This window comes from Phacochoerus africanus, chromosome 7, assembly GCF_016906955.1.
Source record: "Phacochoerus africanus isolate WHEZ1 chromosome 7, ROS_Pafr_v1, whole genome shotgun sequence".
NCBI classification, from domain to species: Eukaryota; Metazoa; Chordata; class Mammalia; order Artiodactyla; family Suidae; genus Phacochoerus; species Phacochoerus africanus.
The window spans coordinates 83,448,284-83,466,110 of NC_062550.1; the positions used below are offsets into that span (position 1 = coordinate 83,448,284).

At 38.2% G+C, this 17,827-nt stretch overlaps 1 protein-coding gene across 3 annotated transcripts in view; it reads left to right on the forward strand.

Moving 5' to 3' along the window:
* SLC41A2 (solute carrier family 41 member 2) overlaps positions 1-17,827 on the forward strand; it is a 128,430-nt gene that overhangs the window by 53,136 nt on the left and 57,467 nt on the right. For all 3 annotated transcript variants that reach the window (XM_047788127.1, XM_047788126.1, XM_047788125.1), the window contains exons 5-7: positions 2,439-2,583; positions 5,554-5,700; positions 16,168-16,315. In XM_047788127.1, coding sequence (XP_047644083.1) covers positions 2,439-2,583; positions 5,554-5,700; positions 16,168-16,315 — 440 coding nt within the window. The remainder of the gene's footprint in view (positions 1-2,438; positions 2,584-5,553; positions 5,701-16,167; positions 16,316-17,827) is intronic.

The following is a 17,827-nucleotide window of genomic DNA, read 5'->3' on the forward strand; positions in this document are numbered from 1 at the left end:
CTCACGCCACCAAGGAAGTATGAGAAACAGGAAACCCCACACAGACCCCTTAGGACATAACTGGTGCCAGCCAGTGAGGCAGCAACTGGCTGGAGCCCAGTTACTTGTGGACAAAAGGAGAAGGGAGAAGAAAACAAGGGCAGGTGGGGGCAGGGGTTGTGCTCTCTCTGAAGCTTCATCTGCTAAGGCTTGTGAAGGGGTAGGAGGCGTGGGGAGGGGAGAGGGGTGGGCTAGCCGTGCTCTCTTGGCTAGTGACCAGGTCTGGACAGTAGAGGTGGGGAAGGATGGAAAGGCCAGCAGAGGCTCCTGCTCTCATTAGCTGGGCTGTGTGTTCTGACTAATAAATGGATCCCAATCAGACAACTCGTTGCAGATTTCTTTGCAGTTGTTCATGGTTTCCACCTCAGCCTGCCCATAAATTGTCAAATAGAACAAAGTTCCCAATCCCTATGAAGAACCACTACCTCCCTGGGGTGGGGGTGGGGGGGTATGCCCTGTGCTCACATCTGTTTAGGCCTATGGCTCCTATTAACCCCCCAGCTACTCCTTAACCCAGACTTTGCTCTTCTCTTGGGTACAATTGGATATTTCCTTTGCAGGTTTACAGAATAGGACTTTTTTTTTTTTTTTTTAATCTCAGCTGTGTGTGTTTGTATGTAAATGCTGTGATGTCTTACATAGGCTTTCTAGCTCTGAATTGTGTTTCTAAGAAACACCTAGTTGGAGTTCCCGTCGTGGCGCAGTGGTTAACGAATCCGACTAGGAACCATGAGGTTTCGGGTTCAATCCCTGGCCTCACTCAGTGGGTTAAGGATCCAGCGTTGCCGTGAGCTGTGGTGTAGGTTGCAGACGCGGCTCGGATCCCGCGTTGCTGTGGCCCTGGCGTAGGCCGGTGGCTGCAGCTCTGATTCGACCCCTAGCCTGGGAACCTCCATATGCCGAGGGAGCGGCCCAAGAAATAGCAAAAAGACAAAAAAAAAAGAAACACCTAGTAGACTTTACATTATTAATTAATGTTATTGTTTTTAACATGTGGTATTATTTACTAAACAGTATGAGAATGCTGAAGTATCTTAGCAACTGATACATCCGTAATGCTGCCTGACTCTCAGCTCTGAATCTGCTGTAATGAAAGATCTGGGGCTGGAACCTAGAATATTTGGACTTGCTAGCCCTGGCTTTTTCACTAGTTTAATCTGTGATAAGATCATACCACTAGGGTTTTTTACCTGGAACCCTGGATTCCAGTACATAGATGGGCTTCAGAGAGTCTGTGAGCACCTAGAAAATCTACCCAAAACGGTGAATGTGTCTGTGTTTTCATGGAGGTAAGAATCTATAAAATTTTCACCAAGATTTTTACAACTGTATTTGTGACATAGCACAATTAGCATTACTTTTTCCAGGTGTTTTTTTTGTTGTTGTTGTTGTTGTTTTGCTTTTTAGGGCGGCACCCACAGCATGTGGATGTTCCCAGGCTAGGGGTTGAATCAGAGATACAGCTACTGGCCACAGCACAGCAATACAGGATCTGAGCCACGTCTGCAACCTACACCACAGCTCACAGCAACACCAGATCCTTAACTCACTGAGCAAGGCCAGGGATCAAATCTGCATCCTCATGGATCCTGGATGAATACTAGTTGGATTTGTTTCCGCTTTGACACAACCAGAACTCCTAGTTGCTTTTTTTTTTTGAGGTTTGCTTTGTGATACCACTGTGGGAGGCACTTCGTATATTTATGTAATTCATTTAAATGTCAACCCTTTCCTGTTTGATATTGTCACTATCACTTTTCAGATTAGATGCTTAAGTTTTTATAGCACTAATCATGATTGTGACTATTTGTGAGGTTACTTTTAATGTCTGCATCTCCTATTGACTAAGAGCTCTGTGAGGGCAGGGAAGAAATCTATTTTGACCACTGTTGTAGCCCAGTAACAAGCATAGCACCTGGTAAAAGTAGATTCCAAATTAATGCTTATTGGATGAATGAATTTAAATAACTTGCCGGGAGATTAAGTGATATAGCCAGGAATCAAACTCTTATCACTCAGTTATAGAACCCCATCTCTTGTCAGTATTGCCCTAGAGTCAGACTTCAGTCATGTGGATTGGGTACTTTTCAGTCTTAAGTTTGGTATTTTTTTAGATGATCAGTGATTGCATCATTAGAGTCCCATGAGGTGCTTGGTAACAAATAGATTCCTGGACCCTATTCTACACCTGTTGCCAAGAGATCTGGGCACTTTGAGACCCCATAACCTCAGGGAATAGTAAAACTAAAACGTAGCAGCTTCTTCAAAAGGTAAGGCAGCTTAATTACCATTTGACCGTATTTCTTTCTTCTTACTCCTTGTATGCATACTTATATAATCAAATAAAAATGTTTTCAAAATGAATAATTCAGTTGGATTTTATTAAAATTCTTTTTAAGGTTCAAGCAACAGTAGTTGGCTTTCTAGCAGCTGTGGCAGCAATTATACTGGGCTGGATTCCAGAGGGAAAATACTATCTTGATCATTCCATACTTTTGTGCTCTAGCAGTGTAGCAACTGCCTTCATTGCATCTCTTCTGCAGGGTAAGTAAATTTATAAATGTCTACATTTTTTAACTTTCTAATTATCTTCCATTTTAACTATTTTCATTTAAATGATATTTGTTCGTTAAAAAAAACTGAGAAAGGGAGTTCCCGTTGTGGCGCAGTGGTTAACGAATCCGACTAGGAACCATGAGGTTTTGGGTTCGATCCCTGGCCTTGCTCAGTGGGTTAACGATCCAGCATTGCCGTGAGCTGTGGTGTAGGTTGCAGATGTGGCTCAGATCCTGCGTTGCTGTGGCTCTGGCGTAGGCCGGTGGCTACAGCTCCAATTTGGACCCCTAGCCTGGGAACCTCCATATGCCGCGGGAGTGGCCCAAGAAATGACAAAAAGACACACACACACACACACACACACACACACACACAAAAAGAATTGGTTCGTCTTATTTTATAGTTGTCATCTTGTCACCTTATATCACCAGTGAAGTAAAAAATAGAAAATTTTCATGTCAAGTGATCATACAGCAAAGCTAACTTTTTTGGCTTGACTCTGGTAATTTAGAGAATGTTACTAAAATTAAGATTTGGAGCTCCTGTTGTGGTGCAGCGGAAACGAATCCGACTAGGAACCATGAGGTTGCGGGTTCGGTCCCTGCCCTTGCTCAGTAGGTTAACGATCCGGCCTTGCCGTGAGCTGTGGTGTAGGTTGCAGACGCGGCTCGGATCCCGCATTGCTGTGGCTCTGGCGTAGGCCGGTGGCTACAGCTCCGATTCAACCCCTAGCCTGGGAACCTCCATATGCCGCGGGAGCGACCCAGGAAATGGCAACGGCAACAACAACAACAACAAGACAAAAGACAAAAAAAAAAAAAAAAGATTTGACTTCTAAAATACTTTTAGGCATGTGTTTTAGTACTTAATTTATACCAGCGGTAGTTTTTTGTCTCTATATAGAACTACTAGAATTGAATGGTGTTATTAACACTGTCAAAAATAGAGTGAAGATGAAGTTCCCATCATGGCTCAGTAGTTAACGAATCCGACTAGGAACCATGAGGTTTTGGGTTCAATCCCTGGCCTTGCTCAATGGGTTAAGGATCCCGAGTTTCGGTGAGCTGTGGTGTGGGTCACAGACACAGCTTGGATCTCATGTTGCTATGGTTCTGGCATAGGCCTGCAGCTTCAGCTCTGATTCGACCCCTAGCCTGGGAACCTCCATGTGCCGTTGGTGCGGCTCTAGGAAAGGCAAAAATACAAAAAAAAAAAGGAGTGAAGTTATGTTATTGGAAAATTAATTTCTGGTAAAAAAAATGTTAAAGCTTTAGTACTCTCTTTCTTTAGGCTCATTTGCTTCTGTTCTCTTTCTAATCTTGTTTCATTTAAAAATAATTGTTTCAGTTTTTTCAGCCTAACAAGTATTTGTGTTGCTTGGGATTTTTAAAACCTTAACCATTCAGATTTTTAAAATACATTTGTTTGTGCCTTCTTTCTTTGAATAATGTATGTTCTAATTTCATGATAATTCACCCTTTATATATGTAAAGCAGATACTATTGACCACCTTTAGGAGGTGAGAAAACTGATTCAGGTAAGGTAGCTTATCCAATTTTGTCAGCTCATTCACAGAAAAATCAGAATCAAAACCGTTTCTTGCCTCTCAACTCTTTCCTCTGGTCCATCATGGTGAAATATTTGTTTTCAGCTGAAAAGATAAAGACAGCATTCCGTCATAGGAGAACTTTCCCCATTGATCTTTAAATGTGCTAATTTTGAAAAAAAAATTCTATCCAATCATATTTTGACTGAGTCAATACTTAAAATAATACATTTAAAGGTTTTTCTTCTATTCTTTTTTCTGTTTACAATAATATTATGGGAAAGGTAAGTCCATAGATTGAAAGATTGAAAAAAAACCTCCAGAATATAAGATGTGAGACATTGAACCAAGACAAAAATCTACTTTCAATAATTTTGGCTCAGAGTTCTTGCTATGGTGCAGTGGGTTAAGGATCCAGTGTTGACTCTGCAGAGGCCTGGGTTAAATCCCGGGCCTGTTGCAATGGGTTAAGGATCTGGCATTGTTGCAGCTGTGGTGTAATTTGTAGCTGCAGCTCAGATCCCATTCCTGCTAGGGACTTCCATATGCCAAGGTTTGGCCAAAAAAGAGAAAGAAAAAAACTTCAGCTTTATGGGTTAGTGGAAAAAACACTGTAACTTACAAACTTTGTGACCTTAGGCAAGAATTTAAACCTACTCCTAAGACCTCAGTTTTATTATCTATAAAAGGAGTTAGAATAAAATCATTTAGAATAATTTTCAGTCTAAAAGTGTACAGTATAGATATAAATGTTATTTTTCTCCTGTTTCTATGATTCAGTAATATAAGGTATTAAAAGTGCAAGTATATCTTCATCTTCTGTTGTTGTAGGTTCATAGTCAGAAACTTTTGAGTTTAAAGAATAACCTTTACAAGGACTGCTTCTTGTATTCTAGCCTCCAGTATTCAAAATTTAATAATTCCCCTCTTCTTAATACTTCAGCACTTTTTAATAAAACGAAGCAAGCATTTCTGGCTACCACTATATAAACAAATCTGATTTTGTTGGTATTCTTCCCATTTGCTATGTATATAAATATGACTCACCTTTCTTTGACATTTTCATACTTTGAGGGTTAAAGTAAAATCTTTGGCTTTGATACACATGGATACATTACATCTAGGACATGCATTTTACTAAATTTGAAATTTTAGCTTTAATGTTATTTTACAGTAGCTTTTCAGATCTCTAAATGCAACAATGAACTTCTCAAATCTTTTGTGATTCCCCACTTGGAATTTGATGAAAGACATTTTGCCAAAGCAAAAATGTTTTGTTTGCTCTAATCAGCTTATCTAAGAAGTCTAACTGGAACTGATACACTGTTTGTCTAGCCAATGTATTTCAGTATTTAGGGGATTGATATTCTTTAAATCATAGCACAGAAAGTAATGAGCTTTCTTTTTTCTAGGAATAATAATGGTTGGGGTTATCGTTGGTTCAAAGAAGACTGGTATAAATCCTGATAATGTTGCTACACCCATTGCTGCTAGTTTTGGGGACCTTATAACTCTTGCCATATTAGCTTGGATAAGTCAGGGCTTGTACTCCTGTCTTGGTAAGTTGACTTTAAATTAAATATGATGCATTATTCAGTCTCTTTGAATAAATATTGTTGCAGCAATGTCGTCAATCCATGGTGGCCTTCATCTGTATTAGAACTGTGGTTGAGATTGATTAGAACAATATCTTCTATTCATTGTATACCTACTATGTGTTGTGGTACTCACATTTTTTCTCCTCTTAAGGAGTTTTAAATTCCAAAAGATAAGGATTATCTTCTCTAATTTCAGATGAGAAAACTGAAGATCTTAAAGGTTATATATGTTGTCCATAACTGGTAGGAAAGTTGAACCCAGGTCTAGCAGGGTGAATTCTGCCTTTTCCTCTGAATATGTAGCCAGTGAGGGGTCAACCCAGAGGATTCTGATACATGTTTTGCACTCTTGTCTCAGAACATAAGGTTACTTAGTGATTTTTTCCCCCTATCAGAAACAGATGTGACGATTGCTAGCAACAACCAAAAAGTCACTATGAAAATTAGCCTGAATGCTGTGTGAATTTGGAGTCATATATGAGATTCCTGATAATAGTAATAAAGTATGTATAGAATTGAATGAATTGTTTTTATGCACATTTATACTCTGGAACTGTGTCAATGAATATGATTTGTGAACATAAGTTTTGCCGAAAGTTGATTGTGGTTTCATTTTTTTTAGATGCCAAATTTTTTGGAAGATTAAAAGAAAAATAGAAACCCACAGTAATAAAAAAAAAAAAAAGGAGGGAGAGATTAGTAGCCAAGCTAGAAACAAATTCTTATTCGCATATCTTCGTATATTTTCATGGATTTTAGACAGATTTATGGTATATTTTAGAATAAATCCAAAGTAATTTGGTTTGAAGAAGAAAGAGTCTCAGATAAATGTTTTTGAATTAAGAAAGGACTTTGCCAAGGCAGTCATTTTCTATTACTTTTGGAAATACCAAGAGAAGCCTTTTTTTAGTATATAAAGTTACCTTAAGTTATTTAATGAGGGGAACTCCTGTGTGCTCACTTTTTAAATTTTATTTTTAAAAATGACAAAGTGATAATCTCTCCTTTTAAAAAGACTTAATCAGGAGTTACCATTGTGGCTCAGTGGTAAAGCACCCAACTAGTATCCACGAGGACTCGGGTTTGATCCCTGACCTTGCTCAGTGGGTTAAGGATCCAGCATTGCTGTGAGCCATGGTGTAGGTTGCAGACATGGTGTGGTGTGGGTCCCTCATTGCTGTGGCTGTGGCATAGGGTGGCAGCTGCAGCTCTCATTTGACCTCCCCTAGCCTGGGAACTTCCATGTGCCACAGGTATGGCCCTCAAAAGATGAAAGACCAAAAAAGGAAAAAAAAAGACTTAATCATAATGTGTTATTCTGTAAAGCTTTCAATATTTTGAGTGTTATAGATGATATATTAGTAGTTTAACTAGATCAGGAAATTAAAAGGTGAAATATAATGGTACCATTATAGGCCATAATTTTGGAAAAATAATTTTATTATTAAATATTATTGAAGCTTTTCCAAGCCTTTACTTATCATCTGAAAGTTGGCTTAAAGTAATTCAAGATGAATTAATTAAAACAAGATCTTCTATCTTCCATCTGAATCATTTGTTTCCCTAGAATGACATTTTTTTAAATGGGCTGCCAGATTGATTCCACAGTTAATTTAAAGATGTTTCTCTTTCTTTCTTTCGCCACATCTGTGGCATGTAGAAGTTCCTGGGCTAAGAATCAAACCCTTACCACAGCGGCGACCCAAGCTGCTGCAGTGACAATGCCTGACTCTTACCCCGCTGTGGTGTAGGAGGACTCCTTAAAACTGTTTCTCAAATGTTGGTTTTGGATTTCTAAAGTGTTTGCATTATGAACACTAGGGGGCCTCCTAAGACCAGCAGTTGGAAGCCTAGTATGGGTCGGGGAGGTGGGGGGCAGTTGGGAGGTATTGTGATCACAAAGATTAGGAATGGGCACGTTTAAATTCCAAGATCCCATTTGCTCTGCTGAGATGCCTAGGTCTTGGAAACCAAGTTTAATTCCTGACTATGTTGGAAACACTTGGCAATCTTTAGCGATAAAAAGAGGATTTCATGGCAGCCATAGGCTTTGGATATAAAAAGAGGCCATGAATTATGTGGCTCTCAAAGAACTGGACACTGAGAAAAATCTCACTTAACTCTTCACTTAGAGTTTGGATTTTCAGAAACAACTCTGAACAGCTCCTCTGGTGTTCTGTTAGCTTTGGTGCATGCCCTAAGGCTCACTCAACGTTTGTTCAGTGTCCTGCCTTTCTTTTACGCCTGAGAAAATGTGCTGATTTCTGATATCCGAAGTAAATATGAAATTTCCCTTCTCACCTCTCTAGTTCTCAAAAAAAGGTCAAAGGAAACAAAGCTTTGTTTACTGTTACTGACTTTATTTTTGCAGTCACCCTGAGGAAATCTTTATTGCTTAGGGAACACGGTTAAAGTTTTAGCCTGGTGTTCAAGCTCCCTGGAGTCTTACCTTCTTGTCAAGCTCCTGCCGGCTTCTCCCTTTCTGTACCTTCCGTGTACCTCCTCCCTTTCTTGTTCTGCAGCCAAACTCAGCCATTTGCTGCTTCTCACACACTGCCTGTGATTTTTCTTTCTCGTGTCATTCCCCTCCTCTCCATGAAGGCCAGCCAGAATTCTCATTGTTCAGTCCTAAATTCACAGAGTTCCCTAATCTTCGGTATCTGCTCTGAATCCTTACAGCGCTTTATCAACACTTCTCTTGAGACATTCTTTACATTTGGCCCATCCCTGTAGCTTTTTATGTAACGCTGTATCTTCACTTACGAGGCTCTAAGCTTCTTGAGAACAAAACTGTGTTTTTATTTTGTTTGTTTCTTAGGCCCCATAGTGCCTTACACATAATGGATGTTAAATAAGTGGCTCTTCACCAAATGCTTTATTCCTTTTGAAAGCTATTCAGTTGATGTGAGTAGAAATTATTCAGGAAGCGGTATATGCATGGGAAATGAAGGATAGATACCTCTTTGAATGGCTTTGCCACAGTACCTGTCCAATAACACAATAGATTGTAATAAAAATCCTTTGATGAGGACATAGTATTAGGAAAATATTGGAAGGGCATATTGTCTTAGCAGAAAGTATCTAGAAGTTAGTATCACCACAGAAAAAATAAAAATGGCAACATATGGCCAGAAAAGCTGTATTTCAAGTGAAAATAGAAAAGGAAATAGAAAGTGAGTTTAGAGAGTAGTCTAAGCTCTAAATTACGATATGCTTCGTATGACTTGCAGAGAAAATATAAAGATATTTATTCATTCATAGAGTAATCTTTAAACAGTAATCTTCAAAAGCTATTAAAAGGATCTAAAGTGGGGCCAGTGACTGAAATACCCATACCTAATAGTTGTTGGCCTTTTCTTCTTGCTTGCATAATTTTAAGAGGATTTTAAAGACTCTTTTTCAATTAGTTATAACTCCGTGGCTATGCAGTTCCTTTATGTACATGATGTTTACTGATTTGAAAAATTATCAGCTCTTCCTTTTTTAGGCAAGATTTGAGAAGCAAAATGTTGGTTCATTTTTCTTCTTCAGGGTTAGCTTTAAAAACACGACTCAGGAAGCAGTAAGCTCTAAGAGCAGTAACAGCCTCGGGTTGTTACTTCAGTCCTGTGGTGACCGACAGAGAGGCCCCTGGTTATTTACAATACTTTCTAGGATATCATGGCCTTGATGTGGTAGTGTGACTAGAATCTAAAATTATTGGCGTTCCCGTCGTAGCTCAGCAGAAACGAATCTGGCTAGTATCCATGAGGACACAGGTTCGATCCCCGGCCTCACTCAGTGGTTTAAGGGTCTGCCGTTGCTGTGAGCTGTGGTGTGGGTTGCAGACGGGGCTGAGATCCCCATTGCTGTGGCTGTGGTGTAGGCCCATGGCTACAGCTCCAATTCACCCTCTAGCCTGGGAACCTCCATATGCCAAGGGTGTGGCCCTAAAAAGACAAAAAATAAATTAAAAAAAATTATTGTGCATGCCATTCTTCTGCACTTCTTTAGCTCTGTCTGATCTTGGTTCCTAGAAGGTCGGTTTGGTGAGAAAATTCTGATGGTTACTGTAAAGGGCCTTTGAAAAATTGCTCACAACTTACCATGCCCATTGCTTTATTACTTCAGAAAGACCTGACATAAAAATGTCACTCCTAGCAGTTATATATTTCAGAAGAATTTCAGGGAAATAATGAATGCTGTTAATGCAATTATGTAACAGTAGTCGCAAAATCCCACCAACAATATAGTAAAATGGAAAGCTGTGAATCAAAAAGATGGCAATTATGTTTGGCAGTTAAGTGGAATCATGGCAATTTGACCCACCTTGGTTGTGTTAACCCTTACTTTTCTGTAGTTTATCTATAGCATTGAATCAGTACTAATCTACACAGACATTTATTAGGCTTAAAATTCCACAATTTGTGTGTGTGTGTGTGTTTTGTGTTTTTTAGGGCCGCACTTGTGGCATATGGAGGTTCCCAGGCTAGGGGTCTAATCAGAGCTGTTGCTGCCGGCCTACACCACAGCCACAGCAATGCCATGTCTGAGCCACATCTGCGACCTACACCACAGCTCACAGCAACGGCGGATCTTAACCCACTGAGCGAGGCCCGGGATCGAACCTGCATCCTCATGGTTCCTAGTTGGATTAGTTTCCACTGCACCACAACGGGAACTCCAGAATTCCACAATTTTATCTGTAGTCCCATATTTATTTGCATTGCTGCTGTAACAGATTACTACAACTTTATGGCTTAGAAGAACAGAAATTAATTTTCATATAGTTCTAGAGGCCAAAGTCCAAAATGAGTTGGTTGTTCAGCGCTAAAATCAAGGTGTCAGCAGGGCTTGATCCTTCTGGAGGTTTCAGGGGAAATGTTCCATCTTCAGGTAGCCACCAGCATTCCTTAGCCTGCAGCCACATTACTGATCTCTGCTTCTGTGGTCACATTGCTTTATCTCCTGTAGTTAAATTCCTCTCTATTTCTTGCTTATAGTGTAACTGTGATTACTTTAGGGCTCACTCAGGTAACCCAGGATATTCTCCCTGTTTCAAAATCCTTACTTAATCATATCTGCAATGCTGCTTTTACCAAGAAGGTAACATTCACTGTTTCTGGAGATTAGGATATGGATGTTTTTGAGAACCGTTATTCAGCCCACCACAATGTCCATTCTGATATATCCAGAAATTAATATATTATTCTGACTATCATTTAAATATATTTGATTTAGAAGGAAGGGACTTTTAATGCACAAGTTCGTGGTTGGATTTTTTAAAAAGTATAGTTCTGTCAATGTTCTGTCATGGCTGGCTTTTAATTAACCATCTTCTCTTGCTTATTGTGTCATTAGTGGTTTTCTAAAAGTAATTCTTTAATCTTATGACATCTATAAAACACTAATAGAGCCTAAAAGGAGGAATGTTTAACCACCTTCCCTTTTTGTCTAATTGCAATTTCCCTGTAACCATCGGATTAGAATTTGGCCAGGGAAGAGGTAAGAGGGTCCTATACAATCAAACGTATTTAATTTGCTAGGGATGGGCATTTTAGATTTGGCAGGAAATTGAAGACATTTGCAATAAATCGTCTTAAATATTTTAATTTTATCATGGTTTTTGCCCTTTTCTTTCATGTTAATTTTTTTTATTTGGAGATAATTTTAAACGTATAAAATATTTGCAGAAATAGGAGTCGTGGTGCAGTGGTTAACGAATCCGACTAGGAACCATGGGGTTGCAGGTTCGATCCCTGGCCTTGCTCAGTGGGTTAAGGATCCGGCTTTGCCATGAGCTGTGGTGTAGGCTGGTGGCTACAGCTCCAAGCCAACCCCTAGCCTGGGAACCTCCCAGCGGCCCAAGAAATGGCAAAAAAAATATATATATATATTGCAGAAGTAAAGGTACCAAAAAACCCTATATACCCTTACCCATATTCACCAAATGTTATAATTTTACCCCATTTACTTCATCCTTTCTTCTGTCCATCTGTATGTATGTATACATCTGTGTCTTTGTCTTTAACATTTTTAAGGACTACAATTCCCATTCTTTTTTTGTTGTTGTTAGAATTTTTAAAGTTGAGATATAAATCACTTGCCATGCAATTCACCTTTTAAAAGTGTACAATTCTGTAGTTCTTGGCATATTTATGAGAGTGTGCCACCTATTATCTCGTTCCAGAACATTTTCATCACCCTAAAAAGAAACCTTTAGCAGTCACTCCGCATTCTACCTTTCCCCCAGCACCAGCAGCCACGAATCTACTTTCTTTCTCTATGGATTTGCCTGTTGTAGACATTTCAAGAAATGGAATCGTACACTGTGTGACCTTTTCTCTCCAATTTCTTTCAGCTAGTATGTTTTCAAGGTTCATCTGTGCTTTGGCATGATGCAGTACTGAATCATGACGAATACTGAATAATATTTCCTTTTATGGATTAATAATATGGCTGAATAATGTTCCATTGTATGGATATATCACATTTCATTTATCCATTTGCCAGTAGATGGACATTTGGTTTGCTTCCACTGTTTGGCTCTAATGCGTAATGCTGCTTTGAACATTCTTGTACACGTTTTTGTGTGAACATATTTTTTTCAGTTCTCTTGGTATATACATAGCAGTGAAATTTCTGGATCATATAACTTCTAACTTTTTGAGGAACTGCCTACTCATTATTTTTCATTTCTTTCCTGAGAAACTTTTCCCCCTCTTTGAAAATTCAGGGCAGTGATTCTGGAGTTAGGAAGATTAGTGTTTTTTCACCTTCAGATGTCCTTCCAGAGATGTGATGTTGAGAGTAAATTAAAAGTCTGGCATGGGCTCCTCTCTTGACCTGACAGTGAAATACTAAGATGATCTGACCTGGCAGAATAGTTCTTTTCATTTATGTTTAGTGAGTTTTAATGCTTTTGGTTTTCTGTCTGATTCTATAAAGAGATTTTTGGCAACCTTAGATAGGCATGCTTTCTAATTGGAATGTTAGCAAGGAGAACTGGGAATCCATCCAGTAAAGGTTTTTCATCTTTTAAAAAACTACGGAGAAGATGACTCTATATGTAGTATTAGTCATATCCCTTTAAATGGAAGAAAATATTTAAATGAATTCTGTTAGTTTAATTATTTTGAAGATGCGATGGCAAATCCAGATGAAGCAATGAGGATGAAATTTGGATATTATTTTAATATTTGTAGTAATTGTTCCTATCTGATTGGAGAAAAAATCGAGTTTCTATCTAATTCAAACATCTTTAGTCAGAGTTGAGGGAATCTTTAAATACTTAAGACAATGAGGAAATACAAAATTCATTCAAAGATAAGAGTATGAATGAGGGTTGAAGCATTTTGTGAGATGTCAGAAAAGTTCAGTAACACTTAACTTAAATCTAAAGCCACAGGCTACAAGGACTGTGAAATCAACTCTATCTTTAGGTTGTGAAGTCCCTACCATACAAAATAAGTATTAGGGTTTTTGAGATAAATCCAGGAATGTCTTGGCTGAAATCTCTGACAATAATAAGACCTTGATAAGCTAAGATGCTATTACCAAAAACGTTTTTAGATGCTATAACTGTTTCACTATAAAAATACTGAGAATCAAATGTGTGGTACGAATGGTTTTATGCTAAAGAAACAGTACCTAGTGTTGGAATATACTTGTTACCTAGCTCATTAGAGTAACATGTCAGTCTCCTAATTCTGTTTCAATATTTATAATTAATTAACTCTTATAATTGTCAAATAGAAATTTTACCAAATTTGTGTACATTGTGTGAATATTTATGAAAACTTGACTCAGTGTATTTGTACACTTGTTAGATTTAGAAATATTATCTTAAGTACTAGGAAGCTTTTCTGAGGTACGTGAACTGTCTAAAGTAAATAGAATATCTCAGGATGTTTAACTAAGTAAATGCAACTAAATATAATTCCAGACCCTTAAAAATAATTTTTGGTTGGATGATGAACACTGTGAGTGTAATGTTAAGTGCTTGACTGTTTTTTTCCTTACAAAGTGTTGGACTTTTTTTTTTTTTAATTAAAGTATATTTGATTTACAACATTGTGCCAGTTTCTGCTGCTTTCTACAGCAAACTGACCCAGTCATTCATATATATATATATTTATATTTATATATATTCATATATGTATACACACACACACACCCACATTCCCTTTCTTTTATTATCTGCCATTATAGTTTATCCCAAGGGACTAGATATAGTTCCCTGTGCTGTACAGTAGGACCTAATTGCTTATCCATTCTAAAGGTGATGGTTTGTATCTGCTAATCCCAAACTCCCAGTCCATCCCACTCCCTCCCTGCTTCCCCTTGGCAACCACAAGTCTGTTCTCTATGTCTGTGAGTCTGTTTCTGTTTTGTAGCTAGGTTCATTTGTGCCATATTTTAGATTCCACACATAAGTGATATCATATGGTATTTGTCTTTCTCTTTCTGACTTGCTTTACTTAGTATGAGAATCTTTAATTGCATCTATGTTGCTGCAGATGGCATTATTTGGTTCTTTTATGGCTGAGTAGTATTCCACTGTATATGTGTGCCACATCTTCTTAATCTATTCATCTGTTGATGGTTATTTAAGTTGCTTCTATGTTTTAGCTATTGTTAATAGAGCTGCTGTGAACATAGGGGTCCATGTATCTTTTGAATTTTAGTTTTGTCCAGATATATGCCCAGGACTGGGATTGCTGGATCATATGGTAGTTCTGTATTTAGTTTTCTTGGACTTTGTTGCTATACGCAGCTGTCTGTAGATTATTTGGAGCCTTACAAGTCTTGGTTTTAAGCTTTATTATAGTAGATCTAAAGTCGACTTTATACTAGGGCTAGCCCCACTACTGAGAAGTGACCCTTCTCTGGTCTTCACTGACTGTTCTCAGTGTCCAAAGAGGCTGTTCTCTCTAGGGGGTTAGATCTCAAATGACTTCTAGCCCTTTTTAAGCTTTGGGAAATTTTTAGTTTATGACTTGCCAGTTATTCTTGGCCTAGCTTTGTGGAGTTCACCCTATGCATGCATGACTTGATTTTCAGTTTGCAAGCTCTTTCTATGATAATTTCCTCTTCTCCAGTATTCTACCCTGTAAATTCCCACTCTTTTAGATTCATTCTGCTGGAATTGACCGGTGGTCTGAAATACGCCTTTAGTCAGAAAGCTGAGGCTATGGTAGGGCTTATCTCATTTCTTTCCCCTTGGGGAAGTCTTGAAGTATTGGCTATCAGTGTCTGAAAACAGTTTATTGTCACCTATCTACACATCTATGTAAATCTTCTAGTCATTTGTAGAAGTGCATTTCAAATTTTCTTCAGAGACAGCATGCATCATCATGTCCACAAAGCAAGATAAGTGGCCAAGCCCAAAGTCACTAAGCTTTCCTAAACTCTATCTATAGGAACACATCATAAGAATGAAGAGAGGATGAATAATTGTGACGGAAAGTCTTGGCAGTCGGTTATCTGCGTATGTGCCAAATAGCAGGATGTTAATAATGATGAGAGTGATGGTTACGATGATAGAAATTGTTCAGGAATTGTTAGCTATGTGCCTGAGCACTATTCTAGTTTACTTACAGGTATTAATTCTCTTAAGACTCACACTAATCCCATGAAATAGGTATTATAGTTTTTACCATTTTATAGATAAGGAAATTAAAGTGTAAAGAAGTTAAATTTCTTGTCCAAGGTGAGTTGTAACATCCAGATGAGAAGTGAGGAGTTAATGGTTAATAGACCATCCTATAGTCTGTCTTGGCATATTAAATGTTCTGAGTAATTCTGTAGTGAAGAAATCTCTTTATTAAACCTAGTATTTCAGCTTTATTTTGGAGCTTGGAGCACTGTTCGGGATTGGGAGGATATCTATTCTCAATCAATTGGCCAATATTCCATGGAATGCTTGTACTGTAAGATCCTTATGGGTTCAGACAATGTTTTATTAGGCTTTATAGTTTGGAGTTAAGAGCACTAAATCTGGTGTCAGACAGATTTCGTTTTCTCCCGGTTCTTGCTATTTCTTAGCTGTGCACCTAAGTGCCTAAGCCTCAATTTCTTCATAAGGTAGGAATGAGTTTCTCCTTCCTACTTGTGAGGACAATTAAATGAGATAATGAACATAAAGTATTTAGCACAGTACTTGGTAAGTGGTGGGGCCACATGATGTTAGCTTTTTTGCTGTTGTTATTCTTGTTATTACTATTATTGTTACATCTAGGTTATATAACTATTTCAATAAATGTTTGTTGGATTAATGGATTAGTTTTGTCACATTAGTTAACATTTTTTACCTTATCTATAGTTTTCAAATTGTTTGAAATTTGTGGAAAATCTATAGCATGAATCTGTTTGTAAATATTTTAGAATTTACATTTTTGCTACATGGTTAGAAAAGAGATCGAAATGTTGTCTCTTTTTGAATTTTAGAGACCTACTACTACATTTCTCCATTAGTTGGTGTCTTTTTCTTGGCTCTAACTCCTATCTGGATCATAATAGCTGCCAAACATCCAGCCACAAGAACAGTTCTCCACTCCGGCTGGGAGCCTGTCATAACAGCGATGGTTATAAGTAGGTTAGTATTAAAATGTGTGTGTTTGTATGTGTACAGAGTTTATTCTATCTGCATGTATCTCTATGTATGAAACCAAATCAGTTGCCTGTTTTGTAATTCTTAGAACAGTCATTTTATATAGCCAAGTCTTTATTATCTCAGGTAACAGGGATATAGGTGATGAGAGTTATTAAAATCAGTAGATGTACAGAACCTCATTTGGCTACCAGTTTCAAACGTTTCCCCAACCAAATTCTTACCAGATTGATGTTTAAAATGTAATGGTGTTGGTCTTTGTGTGTGTTTTAACTTGAAAAGGACATTACTTATCTGAGTAAGTTGCTCAGATAAGTGTCAGAAAACCTTAGAAATGTACATACCGTTTGACCACTTCCACTTCTAGGATTCTGACAGACTTAAAGGTATAATTAGGATTTGTGCAAATGATTCCGTTGTAAGGATCTTCATCACAGTGGAATTTTTGATAACAGAAAAGGGAAGGTGAACACCTTAGATGTCTAGCAATCAGGTATTGATTAAGTAAATTGTTGCATTTTCTCAAAATGGAATATTAGTCAGCCATCAACAATAACACTAACATTTCACATGATATGAGAAAATGTTCATTATACATTTGGTGAAAGAAGAGAGGTGTAGAAGAGTTTGAATTTCCTATTAAACACGGTAGATTGACATATGTCTATCTTCTTCCTTACCGAAACTATTAAAATGACAGTAAAAGAATAAAAATGTGCTATGAAACCATAAAAACAGACTGGGAGCAAAGAAGACAGCAGGTGAGAGATTTAACAAAATTAGTAAGATAGGAATCAGTTGGATGATTGTTAACTGAACTAGCAGAATGAAAAAAGCTAAAACCTAACTGCCTGTAGGATGAAGGGACACCCATAGGGAGCAAGCTGATCTGAGTCTCCGAAACCCAAAAAGGTGGAGGAATTAGAGGCACTAAGAACTTCTGAAAGCTGAAATAAAGATTGGTTGAAAGTTAATGTGAGAAGCAATTATATCCTAAAAGCCCTTTTCTAGCTTGACCACCCAGGTGGCTGCCCTTTCCCACTCTAGCAGAAGATAAGAATTAAGCCCTAGAGAGGCTAAGTCAGAGAGCCTCTGGATTCAGAATCCCCTGCATCAGTGAGGCTGTGGTTTAAGCACTGTATGAAAAACAAGGATTAAGGAAAATTCTTCATGCTGAGCAGTGAAAACCCTATCCCACTTCCTTTTCTTTTCTCATAGAATGTTGGCAGTCTAGCTTATACCCCCAGGTTAAAAATTAGGTAATTCCTTTCTGGAGAAACTTATCAGCTCAAAACAAAAACCTGCAGAAACTGACCCTGTGGGCCCTTTAGTTAAAGAGCTGCTTGCCCTACCCGACCACTCTTCAGTGAGGCCCCCTGTTGACAAATTCTGCCCATGAGCACAGAGAACTCCAAGTGTGCTTCGCAGTGTCTCTTAAAGAGGAGCAGACAGTAAAGGATCACCAGACATTTGGTTAGGGCTATTAATATGACAGAG